The 13,322-nt window shown below is 50.0% G+C and overlaps 1 protein-coding gene across 1 annotated transcript in view; it reads left to right on the top strand.

Annotated features, from left to right (window-relative positions):
- Positions 1-13,116, top strand: part of ATP6V0D1 (ATPase H+ transporting V0 subunit d1) — a 34,537-nt gene extending 21,421 nt beyond the window's left edge. The window contains exons 3-8 of the mRNA XM_065640944.1: positions 2,121-2,299; positions 5,439-5,518; positions 9,268-9,345; positions 10,154-10,330; positions 11,230-11,307; positions 11,750-13,116. Coding sequence (XP_065497016.1) covers positions 2,121-2,299; positions 5,439-5,518; positions 9,268-9,345; positions 10,154-10,330; positions 11,230-11,307; positions 11,750-11,911 — 754 coding nt within the window. The 3' untranslated portion in view covers positions 11,912-13,116. The remainder of the gene's footprint in view (positions 1-2,120; positions 2,300-5,438; positions 5,519-9,267; positions 9,346-10,153; positions 10,331-11,229; positions 11,308-11,749) is intronic.
- Positions 13,117-13,322: the final 206 nt, after the last annotated feature.

Below are 13,322 nucleotides of genomic sequence, written 5' to 3'. Positions count from 1 at the left end.
AAACAGGAGGAAGGATAAAAATGATCTTGTGGATTAAAGGGCAAAAGGAGGTTTCCTAGTACATAAAGCTTGTGCTGATTACTGTGGTTCTAGACTGAATGTCCCTGGAAAGGTAGGCTGCAAACACAGAAAGGCTCTCCGCAAAAATGGCAGGGCCTGGAGGTGCCTTACCCAGCCCTGCAGTGTGGAGGAAAAAGCAGCACCTGTTTGAGGAACTAAGGTGTGGATCTGTTCATGGACATGCCCTTTGAGCGTATTTGAGAGGCGGTAAGCCCATCTAATAAAAACTACCGAAATCTGCCTTTAGCTGGTTCTGCTTACCTGCCTTTGATGTGGTTCAAAGAGAAACAGAGTTGCACTATGTCCTCCTGGTTAGCTCAGAAATACAAAGACCAGCAGCATCCCAATGCCCATCTGACAAGCGTGCTGAGCGTTGCTGTCCCTGCCCCTGCCCCTGCTCCAGTCCCGGTGTGCTGACCTGAACTTCCCTTTCTTCAGTACTCAGGTACACATGGGAAGCCTGAGCCTCAACAGAGCTCCAGCTCCAGACGTGCGTGGTGCCTTCTGCCGTTCTAGTTCAGGCCTGATCTTATTTGGTTTGGATGTTTTGGAGCAGCTTGTGCCAAGGAGCTGCTTCTTCAGGTCTTTTTTATCATCTGACTCTTTAGAGTTAGAGCTCTAGCAGGGAGAGCAAGGGAGTGTAAAATCCCAAATCTTGCTCTTCCAGCATCCGTGTCTCTTCCCTGCGCTGCTGAGGGACATTTGCAACGGCATCTTTTGCTGACTGAAAAAACCTCATATCGCTTGATGTTTTTCAGATTCGTGGCTTGCTTGGCTTGTGACTCAGCTCATGGTGAAGGTACCTAAAGCACCATTCCTGTTGTTGCCGGGGACACTTCCTCTCAGCTCCTTGTGTTTAGATGATGCTTTGGTCCATTGCTTGGACCTTCTACTTGAAGAAGGCCACCAACCTTTCCTGTATTCCCAGTCTTCAGGCTAGCTGTGTCTCCCTTCTCCGGCTGGACTGGGAAGTGATCCTCCCCCTGTACGCAGCACTGGTGAGACCTCACCTGCAGCACTGTGCACAGTTGTGGGCTCCTCAGTGCAAGAGACGTGGATATATGGGAGAGAAGGGCAATGACAGGCATGTGCTCATGGAACTTGTGCTGAGTGCCATGGTTCCAGACTGAATGTCCTGTTACTGCACTGCCAAAGACTGAATCTGCTAATCCTGTAAAATGTAAGTGGAGAACTTGATTAGGGACGTCATAACATGGGCTAATGCAAAAGAGTGTGTAGCTTTTCATGGCAGAGGTGTGAAAAAGCTCATGTGTAGTTTTGTGAGGGTGTGAATGAAGATCATGCCAGAGCTGTCAACCCTGATGTTTTTGGAAGGGAGTGGGACTGCAGAAATGTGACCCTTTCTCTGTAGTCTTGGCAAGATGGAGCAGTGCTGCCAGCACCAAAGCTGAGCTTGCGTCAGGCCATCTGCCGATGCCCCTTTGCTGATGTCCTGCCATGCAGACTTTTGCATATGCTCTCTACAGAGCATGGCAGTGCGAGGAGAGCAGTGGGAATGCTGGAAGGACAAATGTTCCCAGCTACCTTGTGAGATCGTGTGGGAAAGCTGGAACCAGGCTCCTCTCGGAGGTGCGTGGGATTTGGCTGGGAGACTGGTTAGATTTTAGGAAAAGGCTTTTTGTTGTGAGCGTGGTCAGACGCTGGAGCAGAGCCCCAGGGAGGCTGAGAGGTACACATCCTTGCAAATAATTCAAAGTTCAACTGGACAAAGCTCTGAGCTGGCTGTGCTTGGAGCAGGACATTGGGCTGGAGACCTCCAGAAGTCCCTTCCAATCTAACACTCTTCAGTGGTAAGTAGGAGATGCCCACGTGGTATGGTTGAGCCATAGCGTAAATCACAGCTGGGACTATGCTTGACTCCCTTTTCCTTGGCTGGCATGATAAGGAGACATTAAGGAAGCTACTTTACTAGTTCTTTGTGTGAAAGGTGTGTCTTTTTGGAGATGTTCACAGGGACTGAAGATGTTTGCTCATCTGGTGCCAGGTGCTGGTTTTTGTATTATTTGTGTTGTGACAGGCTTCCTCTTGTATCCTTCCAGGTACAGCTACATGATCGACAATGTCATTCTGCTGATCACTGGCACCCTGCACCAGCGTTCCATCTCTGAACTGGTGCCCAAGTGTCATCCTCTGGGAAGCTTTGAGCAGATGGAAGCCGTGAACATTGCTCAGACGCCTGCGGAGCTCTACAATGCAATCCTGGTGGACACTCCCCTGGGTGAGTGGAGCCGTTCAAAATACCTCTCAGCTGTGTGTGGAGCAGATGTCCCTTTTTCCCCCAGTCTAACTAGGTCCGACTAAGCCTAGGTTGTGATCCAGAAAGCCAAAGTGATGGGCTTGGGTTCAGGTTTATGCCTGTCCTTTGCCAGTTTTTCCTCTGGAGGACCAGCTGGCTTTTTGTATGCTTCAACAAATGTCCAAACCAGCACACTGGTACTGCAGGGAATTTGGTTCATGTGAGCCAGCCCTTGAGCCATCAGGTCAGTCTAGGTGTAGTTAGATCTGCTCTGCTAGATATGTCCATTTACCAGCTCTTCTGGGAATTATGACCTGAAACTAGGGAGGAAAGGGAAGGTTTGAGAGGTCTTAGACAATGTGATCTTTTTGATTATTGTCATGGGACACATGGCACATGTGCTTTCTTAGTGAAGGGCTGTCAGGTCCTCTGCTGGAATGAGTCACTGAATTTCCAGCACTTTTAGTTGGGCCATTGAGCGATTTCTTGTAGGCAACTTTTTTTAGATAATTATAGAGATGTGCACATGCCCAGTCTTGTTCTGAGACTGATAAAATTAGCTCTAGATCAAGGAAAGCTCTTTACATACCAAAACCCCCTAAACAATAGCGGGGAGGGGGGAAAAAAATCTCCAGAAGCCTTTTTAAGCTCATCGTATAGCAGGATACTGCACTGGGTTATCGTATCTCAGAGCTACAGGCCTTGACCAGGAGGCACATGACACTAAGACCAAGTGTCTTATGAACAGTCAGACAAATATGTCCTTTGAAGATAAAAGGTGTAGGAAGTGGTTCTAGAGAAAGTATGGAAGTCTTTTTGCAGCAGTAGGAGAGGTAGTCACAGGAGACTTTCTAGGTTAGCATCTGTGGGCAAAAATATATGAGGTATGCCTGAGTCAGTGATTAATCATTCTTTCAGGGTTGCTGGAAAGAACAAAACAATCTAAATCATCATATTGTCATTGATAGAAATAGTTGGTTTTGGAACTGAAAGTGCTTTTGCAAATGCTCTGTGTGATAATGGGACAAGTGAAATAGTTGTCATGGAAAAATGACTTACCAGGTGGAGCCCAGCAAAGGCGGGAAAGCGTGTCTCGAGATCTGGGTTGCAAGGTAAGGCAGCAGCGCAGCAGGAGAACAGAGGCTCTGCATGCAGCTCAGTTGAGCCTGCTATAGGGGTGATGTGGGGGAAGAAAATCCTCCTCACCAGTAAGTAGGAACTTTCCCATTTTGGGAATAAGATAGAACCAAGTATTTCAAAGACATTAGCTCTCAGAGACCTTAAAGCTTCCAGCTGTGTATGGAGTGAAAATGCCCCATTATGCTGGTGAGGTGGTTCTGGAGAATGAGGCTGGCAGTTGAAGGTCTTTGCCTGTTGCGCTCATGTACTTGCACACGAGTGAGCTTTGCCTGCTTCTGCCCCAGCTAGGCTGAGTTCTTCTTCAGACCTTTGCCCTGGCCATGCCCTTGAGGCTGTGTACCATCTAGTGTGGCGTTTCTTCAGCAGGAGAACATGGGTAGTAGCTGTGTTGCCTAAACAAGCAGGCACGCAGGCTCCAGTTGTTTAACTTGCAATCTTTCCAGTGACCACACGCAAAGAAACAGCAGCTCTATCTCCTAAAAGTACTTGAATAGCTACGTGGCTTGGTAGGAATGCCTAACCCCAAATGGCTTTCATAGATTAGCAAGGCAAAATAAGACTTGCCGTTAGCCTAATTTGGGATATTGGAAGGCCAAGAACTGAAATAGCAGTGTTCTCATTCCTCTGCTACTCTGAAGTAGCCACTGCGTAGCTATCCAGGCTGGCCAGTGAGTCCTGCAGCGAAAACCAGTCCTGGCACACTCTGTTTGCATTTTTGCCAACCGTAGGGAGCAGCGCTCCTCCAGCAACGTGGCATTGGTCTCTGATGCTGTTGCAAAGAAACCTCTGTGGGGGTTAACCCCCGTTAGGGACTTTCTAGACCCCCAGTGTGGCTGCTGTCCATGCCAGGGAGCTTGCGCTATAAAAGTGGTGCACGCCAAAGGTGTGAGCCCACATCGTACCCAGTTTGTCACACAAAGCAGAGCGCTGGACAGTTCTCAGCGTGAGCGCAGTGTCCTTTACCCACAGCTGGACTGCGTAAGCTGGGAAAGATCATATTTCTCTATGCAGCAAATTCAGCAAAGTTGGTTGCTGAGTGAGAGTTGAAGAAGTCGTAAAAGTCACGTCAATGGGTTTTATTGTGCTCTTGCTCACAAGCGAGTGGTACAACAGCATTATATTACACTAGGTCTACAAGACTCATCTTTATCTGCAGCTTGCAGTACCCTGTGTTAAGTATGAATTCTGTGTTCTTTAGGTGGCAATGACTTCTCACACTCCCTCTCAGAGATACTCTAGCAAAGTACATAGGGCTGAGCACTCTACCAAAAAACACTAGTTCATCCTGTCTCCAGGATGCTTACCTCCCAGCTCTTGCGAGGACTTTTATTTCTCTAGTTGAAAATGGGACTGATAGACCTGACCGGGGGAAACAGCTCCTGACTCCAACCGTGGAGTGTTGCGGGCTGTAGGAGCTGTGGTGTCCCCATGCCTCCTTAATGCAACTGAGATGTTGGAGAAGGAGGGAGGAGCACCAGCTTCCTCAGGACTCGCTAGCTGCTGTCTTGCAGTTGCTTAAGCGCTGCTGCCATGCTGTAGTGAGCAATTTGGAAGCTCTGTTGTCACCTCTGAGTGTTTGCATCTGGGAACAGTTTGGGTTTTGCTGATTTTTAAAGACAGGCTGCTCTGGCACTGATGCTGGGGGCTAGAGCTGAGAATTTCTGCTGAGAATAGGCTGTTAACCAAACCATAGCACTAAAGGGTGAAGAAAGATTTTTTTTTTTTTTTTTTTTTTTTTTTTTTTTTTTTTTTTTTTTTTTTTTTCATGTGAGAGCCCCAAAAATGACTGTGGCCTTGGGGAGCCATGGTGGAGCCTGAGGTTTTGAGTCATGGTAATTTGGTGGCTTCTGAAGATAAGGGCCAGGCCTGGGAGGGACAAACTCAACATAGGGTGTGCTTCTGCCTGGTATTGTTGAGGACTCTGGAAGACGCTGGACATGCATCTCATTATGGCAACATTAACTCTGTGGCTCTGTTTCAGCTGCTTTCTTCCAAGACTGCATATCTGAACAGGACCTGGATGAAATGAACATTGAAATAATTCGAAACACACTGTATAAGGTAAATGAGTCTCTGGGGAGGGGAAGAGATGTTAACTTTCCTGTTTATTCCTGACATTACTACAGCTCTGTCTCAGGTCAGGAACTCCAACTTAGGCTGGCTTCCTTCAGCCAAAGACGAGAGAGTATTTTCCTCTTGGAGTAGACTTAAAAATAAGTTTGCTTCCTCTCTCTTTTTCACCTGGTGTAGTGATAGAGTAAACATGATAAAGAACAAGTTGTATCCATTGGAAAGTAAAGTTATAGTGCTCTCGGAGGGGCCTGGCATCTGATCACCCAGCTCTGCAGAGTCAGGGCACCAGGGTGAGGCAGAGTGGGGTGGTTTGGTTTTTTTTGAGCTGTCAAGAAACCGTGCAAGAGATTTTGCAGAGGTTCTGCCTTTGAATAAATTTCCACAGGCAGGAGGAGGCTGCTCCTTAACCACACAAGTTTAGGTGTGTGGTTAACTGCAGTCAAAGGGCTGAAGTGGCGAGGTCTTAAACTTGGTTGAAGGACTTCCACAGGCTTGGCTTTCTGTCTTGGGCTCTTTCAGAAGAGCCTCCAACAGTCTTCTCAAGCCTTCAGTGGCTGTAGTTGGGGTTTGATGCTCTTGCTCTTAGTAGAGCAACGTAAAAGGTGCAGCCAACATGGAGGACTCGAGTCTGGCAGGCTAGGGAAAGTTTGGCAGAAGGATATGGAGGGGCTAATGATCTCTTTGTCCTGAGCCTGCACGGGGAGCTGTTGTGTCCTCTGCAGGGCCATTCTGGTTTTAGCTGGCAGTATCAAAGCATGTGTTTATGTGCAGGCTGTGGCTATCGCTCCATCTCGACCCTCTGGATGAAGGGTGGGATGCAGATTGTATCTGCCAACCTTGTTTTGGCTGGTCACAGCCAGCCTGCAGTCAGTGTGACCTCTACTTCCCAAGGAAGTGTGTTTTCTCCTGTTTGGAAATGCAAAGAACAGGTCAGGCGTGAAGGGAAGAAGGCAGAGGGAGGGGAGAAGGAGCTGTGTGTTGGCAGTCAAGCCCAGCTGCGTGTGACCTCTGGCATGTATTGGGCTTTTGCTGTAAGGAGGGAGGTCTGCCTGCCCGTATAAACACCCGCACCCTTACAGAGTGCAGACCTCTGTGGTGGGGGAAGGTGGGGAGCAGAATAAGCACAGGGTGAGCAGTTTGGAGGGTGCTGTCATCTTGGGTCCCAGCTGTCACATCCTTTCCCGTGTCCCTTTTGAGGCCTGATACTGCTTTGCATTCTGCTCCTCCTACCCCCAAATTGAAGCAGAGATGCCTGGGATGTCTTGGCATGTGCTGGGACTGGTTCTTGCTAAAGAGCAGCCCCCGGGGAGCACAGGTGCTCTGTCAGCAACAAATCACAGGGCTGCATGAGTGGAAAAGGTAACTGCTGCTTACAGACTCTCACTTGAATCCACCTCTCTCCCCAAGGACTGGAAAATTTTTAGTATGATGCAAATGGTCTTCATAGGCAAATGAGGGAAATAAAATCAGGTCTGAGATCTGGGCAAAGCTGCTCTGAGGAACACAGCTGGTGGGTGCCTGGGATGGATGCCTGTGTCTAGGGGCAGTTGGTGTGGGAGGGAGATGTGCTACCTGCCAGACCTGCCGGAGGTTTTTTGAAGGAATCTGTGAGCATGTAGACAGAAGGTTTGAGCAGAATTCATAGGAAGAAAGCAATTACAAAGGTTTCTTGTAAGCAATGACAAGTGATTAGGTTCTCGAATGGAAATATGGTTAAGATGGGGAGCAGAGGTTAAAAGTAAGCAGACAGCTCTTAAGCGTAGAGGGCAGTTGGCAGTGGAGTCCTGCAACATAGGCACGCTGGCATTGTTATCTTCAGTGCTTGCTCCCTTTTTTCCAAATCTTTAATGGATATGTTGAAGTGAAGCTGGCTGACTGTTGGCCTTTGCTGGCGACCTTCTTGTAGGAAGCAGCTGAAGGAGCTTTGTGACTGGACAATAAAATGTATCAGGCAAATCAATTGTGGATAAATATGGAGTAATGTATGGGAGAAGCGAGGAAGTAATCCTAACTCTGCTTGTACAGTGAGGATTTCCTTGTTCCTTTCTATTACTAACTGAAATCTTGGGTTATGATTGACCTAAGCAAGTGTCTCTACCAGTCAATCTATTCCTAAGAGTAGGAAAGAAGAGAACTGCACAGATATGACTGTGCTGCTGCATACATCTATAGTGTTTATCCTGAACAGTCTCATTCCTCTGCTCTCTCATGTCCAAATACGAGCAGCAGAGCAGGACAAGTTGCTAAGGAGAACAAGCGTAAAGGTTTGGGTACAATGATTTCTGTATGGGGAAACTACAAAAGTGGTTGGGATCCTGCACTTGGAAGAGGAGTGAATCTGGGCTGTGGTGGTAACTGCAGAAAGTGTTAGAAAAGTCAACCTGGATGGACAGGCCACAGGTGTCCCTTTTGGCTGGATGTGACAGACAAATGGGGCTAGCGGGAAACGGAGGGTAAATGTGTGGATTCATGGCAGTAAAAGTCCAGTAAGGATTATTAAATGCAAAGACACCACCATTTCTGGGATAAGGGTTTCAGGACACTGGAGAGTTTCTGTAAATTGCTGTCGTCTGCAGAGGGGTCCATAGGGGAGGATACCAGGATGTCTGGTTTACAGTCTGTGTTTCCATAGTGTCAGTGATACTGGATCCTCATTCAGTGCTGGATATTTGATTTCACCTGGTTTTGCTTCTAAAGCCTTAAGTTTATGTATGAACTCTGAGAACTGTGGAGGTAGCAACTGAACCTCTTATCCAGGTTCCCTCTTCTGTCAGCCTCAAGCAAAGTCCTTTATCCATGTCCTTGTTCCTGTGGTGACTCTGCAGACTGATGCTCTGTGCTCTCCTGCACTTGAGCAGTGGCAAGCGCTGGAGATGATGTGTCTTTGTGTGATGCTCACCCAGCAGAGTCCTCTTGCACTGCGTGGTAACAAATATTTACAGAACACAGTAATCCAGGTGCTTTCCCTGTGCAGAGGCTGAGGGTGTCCAGCACATGCATTCTTGGTCCATCTTCAGTCCTGCAGGTGTTGTAACAAAGCAGAGATTTGTGATGTTTCAGTATCATTTTATTCCATCCCTTTTAAGTCATTCTGATACTGCTCTGTGTCCAGGGAGGTATTTTATCACATGATGACTTCTTCTGAGAATATTTTTGCTGAACAGCACTTTTAGCCATGCACAGCCTTCATAGCTCCCCCTGGGAGATACAGTCATCTTCCAGCTGGATTACAGTACATCTCCACAAAGGATTACGTTTCCTGGAGACAGTGTAGCTGTGCCTAGCCTTGTATATTTTTGCAGTGCTCCAGTTGGGATGGAGACCAGGTGGCTACAGTGTGAAAAGAGAATTGCAGAGAATGGCCAGTTTCTTTCACAGATGTCCTGTCTCATCTCTTGACTCTGCTTACACAGCGGTACTTTCTGAGCGTAGGTCTTGCAGCTATAGTTGTGTGGCTTGGCATGTTTTTGGAGGCCAGAGCGAGGTCAGGAAACCATGTGAGACTTCAGTAAATACTTTGCAGTTAGACAACTCAAAGGAGCAAAATAAGCTTTAACCTTGCTGGCTGGGGATCTTGTCTGCAGTAAACTCATGCAGTCCCTTGAACAAACCCAACCATGCTGTGTTACAAAGCGTCTGGGAACATCCCTGCTTGCTGTCTGTCCTCTGTTGAATGGCCCTCTGGGGCAGTAGATGAAGCAGTGTAGACGAGTGCTCATCTGCCCTCTCTCTTCCAGGCTTACCTGGAGTCCTTCTACAAGTTCTGCAAGGCGCTGGGAGGTACCACAGCAGATGCCATGTGCCCAATCCTGGAGGTAGGTCTGGAAACAGCTGTAGCTGGCTGGTATTGCAGTGATATTCATTGCTCTGTGCTCAGGCCAGCTTGCCTGCCAGCACAAAGGATGCTCAAGATATTCTTTAGCATCCCCATGCACATTCTTCCTGCTCACTGGGAGACCTAAGAAAACAGTGCCTGCACGTGACTTTGGACAGGATTGGTTCCCCGGTCCTGTTCTTGCCAGATGCTGACACATCTGTTGCCTTTGTGGCAACATCTTCATCCTCTGGCATGGATAATGAGCAGGAAAACAACCAGAGCTGTTCAGTGCATGGCCTGTCTCCGTGCCAAGGCTGGCTGTGGGGTGTGCAGGGCTCAGAGCCAGCAGGTGAGAGAGACTCCTTGACCTGGGCAGAGTTCCACTCAGTGATTTGGCTTGTGCCTGGGCTGGGGATTTCCTTATCTGACTGCTCCCCAGGCATCAGCTACTGGGCATACTGGGAGCCTACATATGTAGCCTGCCCTGGCTGAGCACTGGAGAGCTGTCCCAGGCATCTTGCTTGTGCTACACTCTGACGTGGCTCTGTTCAGAGCAGCGTCAGTACCTGCTGGCCTCTGGAAAAGATCACAGAATCACAGAGTGGCTGGGGTTGGAAGGGACCTCTGGAAATCATCTAGTCCAACCCACCTGCTAAAGCAGGTTCACCAGAGCAGGTCACATGGGATCACATCCAGGCAGGTTTTGAATGTCTTCAGAGAAGGTGACTCCACAACCTAGCTGGGCAGCCTGTGCCAGTGCTTCGTCAGATGCTGCATCCCAAGGTGAAACTGCTCTTCTCCTGCAGTTTGAAGCTGACCGGAGGGCCTTCATTATCACCATTAACTCATTTGGTACTGAGCTATCCAAGGAGGACCGAGCAAAGCTGTTCCCGCACTGTGGCAAGCTCTACCCTGAGGGCCTGGCTCAGCTGGCCAGAGCGGATGACTACGAACAAGTCAAAAATGTCGCTGACTACTACCCTGTGAGTGCTTTGGGCTGAGGGCTGTGAGGATTGGTGGAAGGACCTTTTCTGGATCAGAGCTTCTTGGGGATCTGGGGGAACTTGTGGATTGACAGCCTGGGGACAGGGATGCCTGTCTTCTGCTGCTACTGATAGTCCTGTGCTCTGCTTGGCCAAGAAGGAGTTGGCTTGCCTGGGATGCTTTTGGCTTGTTAGTCATGGCTGTCATTGCAGGGGTGATAGGGAAACCAGGCGTGTCCTGTGCGCCCTGTCCCAGGCTGTGGGGACTGTCCTTACCACCAAACCCTTGAGGTATCGATGTAGCAGCAATGATGATCCTTCTTTGGCTGGTTGGGGCGAGAAGTGGTGTGCCACATCTCCAGCCCTCATGGGTTGCTGAGCTCTGGTTCAGTTGCAGGGGAAATGCTGACCTGGGAGGACACACTTAGATGTGTCTGGGTTCCATAACCTGCTCTTGTGCATGGCTGGGGACCTGTTTGGAGTCAGAGTTCTGTGTCCCATTACTGAAGCAGCCAGTGCCAGTGTTTGCGGGCACTGGGGTCTGGCGTGAACACTCCAGTCTGTACCTATTGCATCCTCCTGCAGGCTGAAAGCAACAATACAGCTTTGAGGACTGCACATTTCAGAGGAGGGGTAGGATCTCTGGCTGGACAAGCTCACAGATGAAATAAAGGCTTCTCTGCCTTGCTGGGGCTTGCCCTCAGCCAGTGTGTATGCAGTGCAGCCTTGGCAGCACCCCCTTGCCAGTGTTCATGTATGCACAGGGCAGAGTCGTGGCTTTTCTGTGTCCTCTGTTGACCTGACATGCTGGCTGGGGTGTCTGCACAGGGCCCCCAAATGCTGCTGAGCTTGGAGGGCTTTGGGGTTTGGGTACATCCTCTTGTAATGTCTTCCTGCAGGAGTACAAGCTGCTCTTTGAAGGGGCTGGCAGCAACCCTGGAGACAAGACCCTTGAAGACAGGTTCTTTGAGCATGAGGTGAGTGAGCACCGAGACACTTCTTGGCATGTTCCTGCCTGTGCCATTTGCAAAGCTCAGGGTAGCAGCAAGCTTGTCTGCTGCCCTCGCAGCAGTGCTGCGGATGAATGAGTTTGGAGGAAGGAACAGGATGCCCAGCATGGTGCTCAGTCCAAGTTCTCACCCTGACAGATCAGAGCAGTGTGAGAGGCACGTTTGGGGCTGCTGGTGGATATTTGGTCCATTGACAGCAAAACCAGAGTGTAACTCTGTGGGAAAGGAGGATTTTTTTTGCAGTACCTGAGGGTATAAATATTTCCCCCTTCAAATGCTGGAGCCTATGCTGAGCCTTCCGGCCTGCTGGGGCAGTCATGGGACCTCCCAAGCTTCTCCCCGCTTGCCTTGACCAGCTCTTCCTGTCTGAGGTGGACAAGTGACATGTCCTCGTCTGGGCTTTCCCCAGGTGAAGCTGAACAAGCTGGCCTTCCTCAACCAGTTCCACTTTGGAGTCTTCTATGCCTTCGTGAAGCTGAAGGAGCAGGAGTGCCGCAACATCGTGTGGATCGCAGAGTGCATCGCCCAGCGGCACAGGACCAAGATTGACAACTACATTCCCATCTTCTAACCCTGCTCTGCTCCTGTCTGACCCTCCTGCCCCTGGAGTCCAGAGGGACCCCCGTCTAACGCCCTGAGTTACCCCTTGCCCAGACTCCAGGGTTGTCCCATCTGTGGAACTGGCTCAGATGAAGAAACTGTACAGTTGCTAGTTAAGTTATTCACAAGCTGAAGTTTGAGTTGTATGTGCTGTGTGGCATCTGGAGAGACCAGTGGCACAGGCTTGGCTGTGTGTAGCAGGAGTGACACCTCCTGTTGTGTATCTCGTAGTCCCTGTGTTGCTGTACTAACCTGCTGTATGCGCTTATGCTCCTAGAGCAAGCACCAGCCAGGGGTTTGCTGCCTCCAAGGGGTTCCCACCGCTGCAGAGGAACACATCAGCTCTGCCGTGGCCAGGAGTCCTCTCTGTCAGTGCTCTGCACGCCGCCTCGGTGTTGCTCCTGTGAGATTTAGTTTGAGTGTGATTTGTAGTGTAGGCTGTGCTGCTGTGCAGTCCCCGCATCCCCCTGCAGCTCACCCTGACCTGGAAGAAACTGAGCAGCCCTGCCTGGGACTGGGATGGAACCTGTGGGAATGCGAAGGCAGAGCCAGAGTGCTTGTGTGTCCCCACTCAGCAGCATTTGCACTAGTGCAGCCTCGCTGTCTCCTCAGAAGCTGCTCTCACCAGTCTTGCTCGTGCCCTGCAGCTTGAAAGGACTCCATAACCTAGCTGAACTCCTTCCTCTCCTGAAGACACACAGCCTGGTTTACACATAACTGTGCAAGCATTGCAGCTCCTTTTGGCTCTGTGGATGGTGCTGGACCCCTGCACCTCCCAGGGCAGACATCCAGGCCAGTGCAGCCTCCTCCCCTGTGTGGGAGTCTGGGCTGGTGCTGCTGTGGAGCTGTATGGGCACGGCTGGTCTGTGGGCACCCTGATGAGGGTGGCTGGTGGCAGAAATGTCCCATGCCCTGTCCAGGCCCTGGCTGCCTGTGGTTAGGGGCATGGCGTGGCAGCCCTGCTTCTTGCTGCTCTGCGTCCTTGTGAGCCCAGGTGAGGGAGGTGCCCCGTGGCAGCGGAGCAGCGTTACTGGTGGGAAACATGTGCTCGGTGCTGCTGCTGTGGAGGCATCAATGAAGAGCGGCTTCATCCCAGCTTGTGCTGTGGTCACCTCTGCAGTGTTTGTTATCCTGTGATTCTCTCCTCTCTACACCAATAAATATCTGCCTCCTGCACTGGGCTCTCCCCGCTTGCTTGGGCACCTCTTCCCACATCCCCACGAGGAGCCTGTGTCAGCCATGGGCTCTCTTACCCAGGGAGTTTGATATTTGTGGGAGTGGAGGCTGGTGTGGCTCCTGCATGACTTGAGACACTTGTTTCTGTCACAGGCAGGGACACTGTGTCACCCATTGGTCCCTGAACATTCACTCCAGCCCAAGCT

The sequence above is a fragment of the Caloenas nicobarica genome, chromosome 9 (genome assembly GCF_036013445.1).
Source record: "Caloenas nicobarica isolate bCalNic1 chromosome 9, bCalNic1.hap1, whole genome shotgun sequence".
NCBI classification, from domain to species: domain Eukaryota; kingdom Metazoa; phylum Chordata; class Aves; order Columbiformes; family Columbidae; genus Caloenas; species Caloenas nicobarica.
This window is presented reverse-complemented; position numbering and strand designations above follow the sequence as displayed.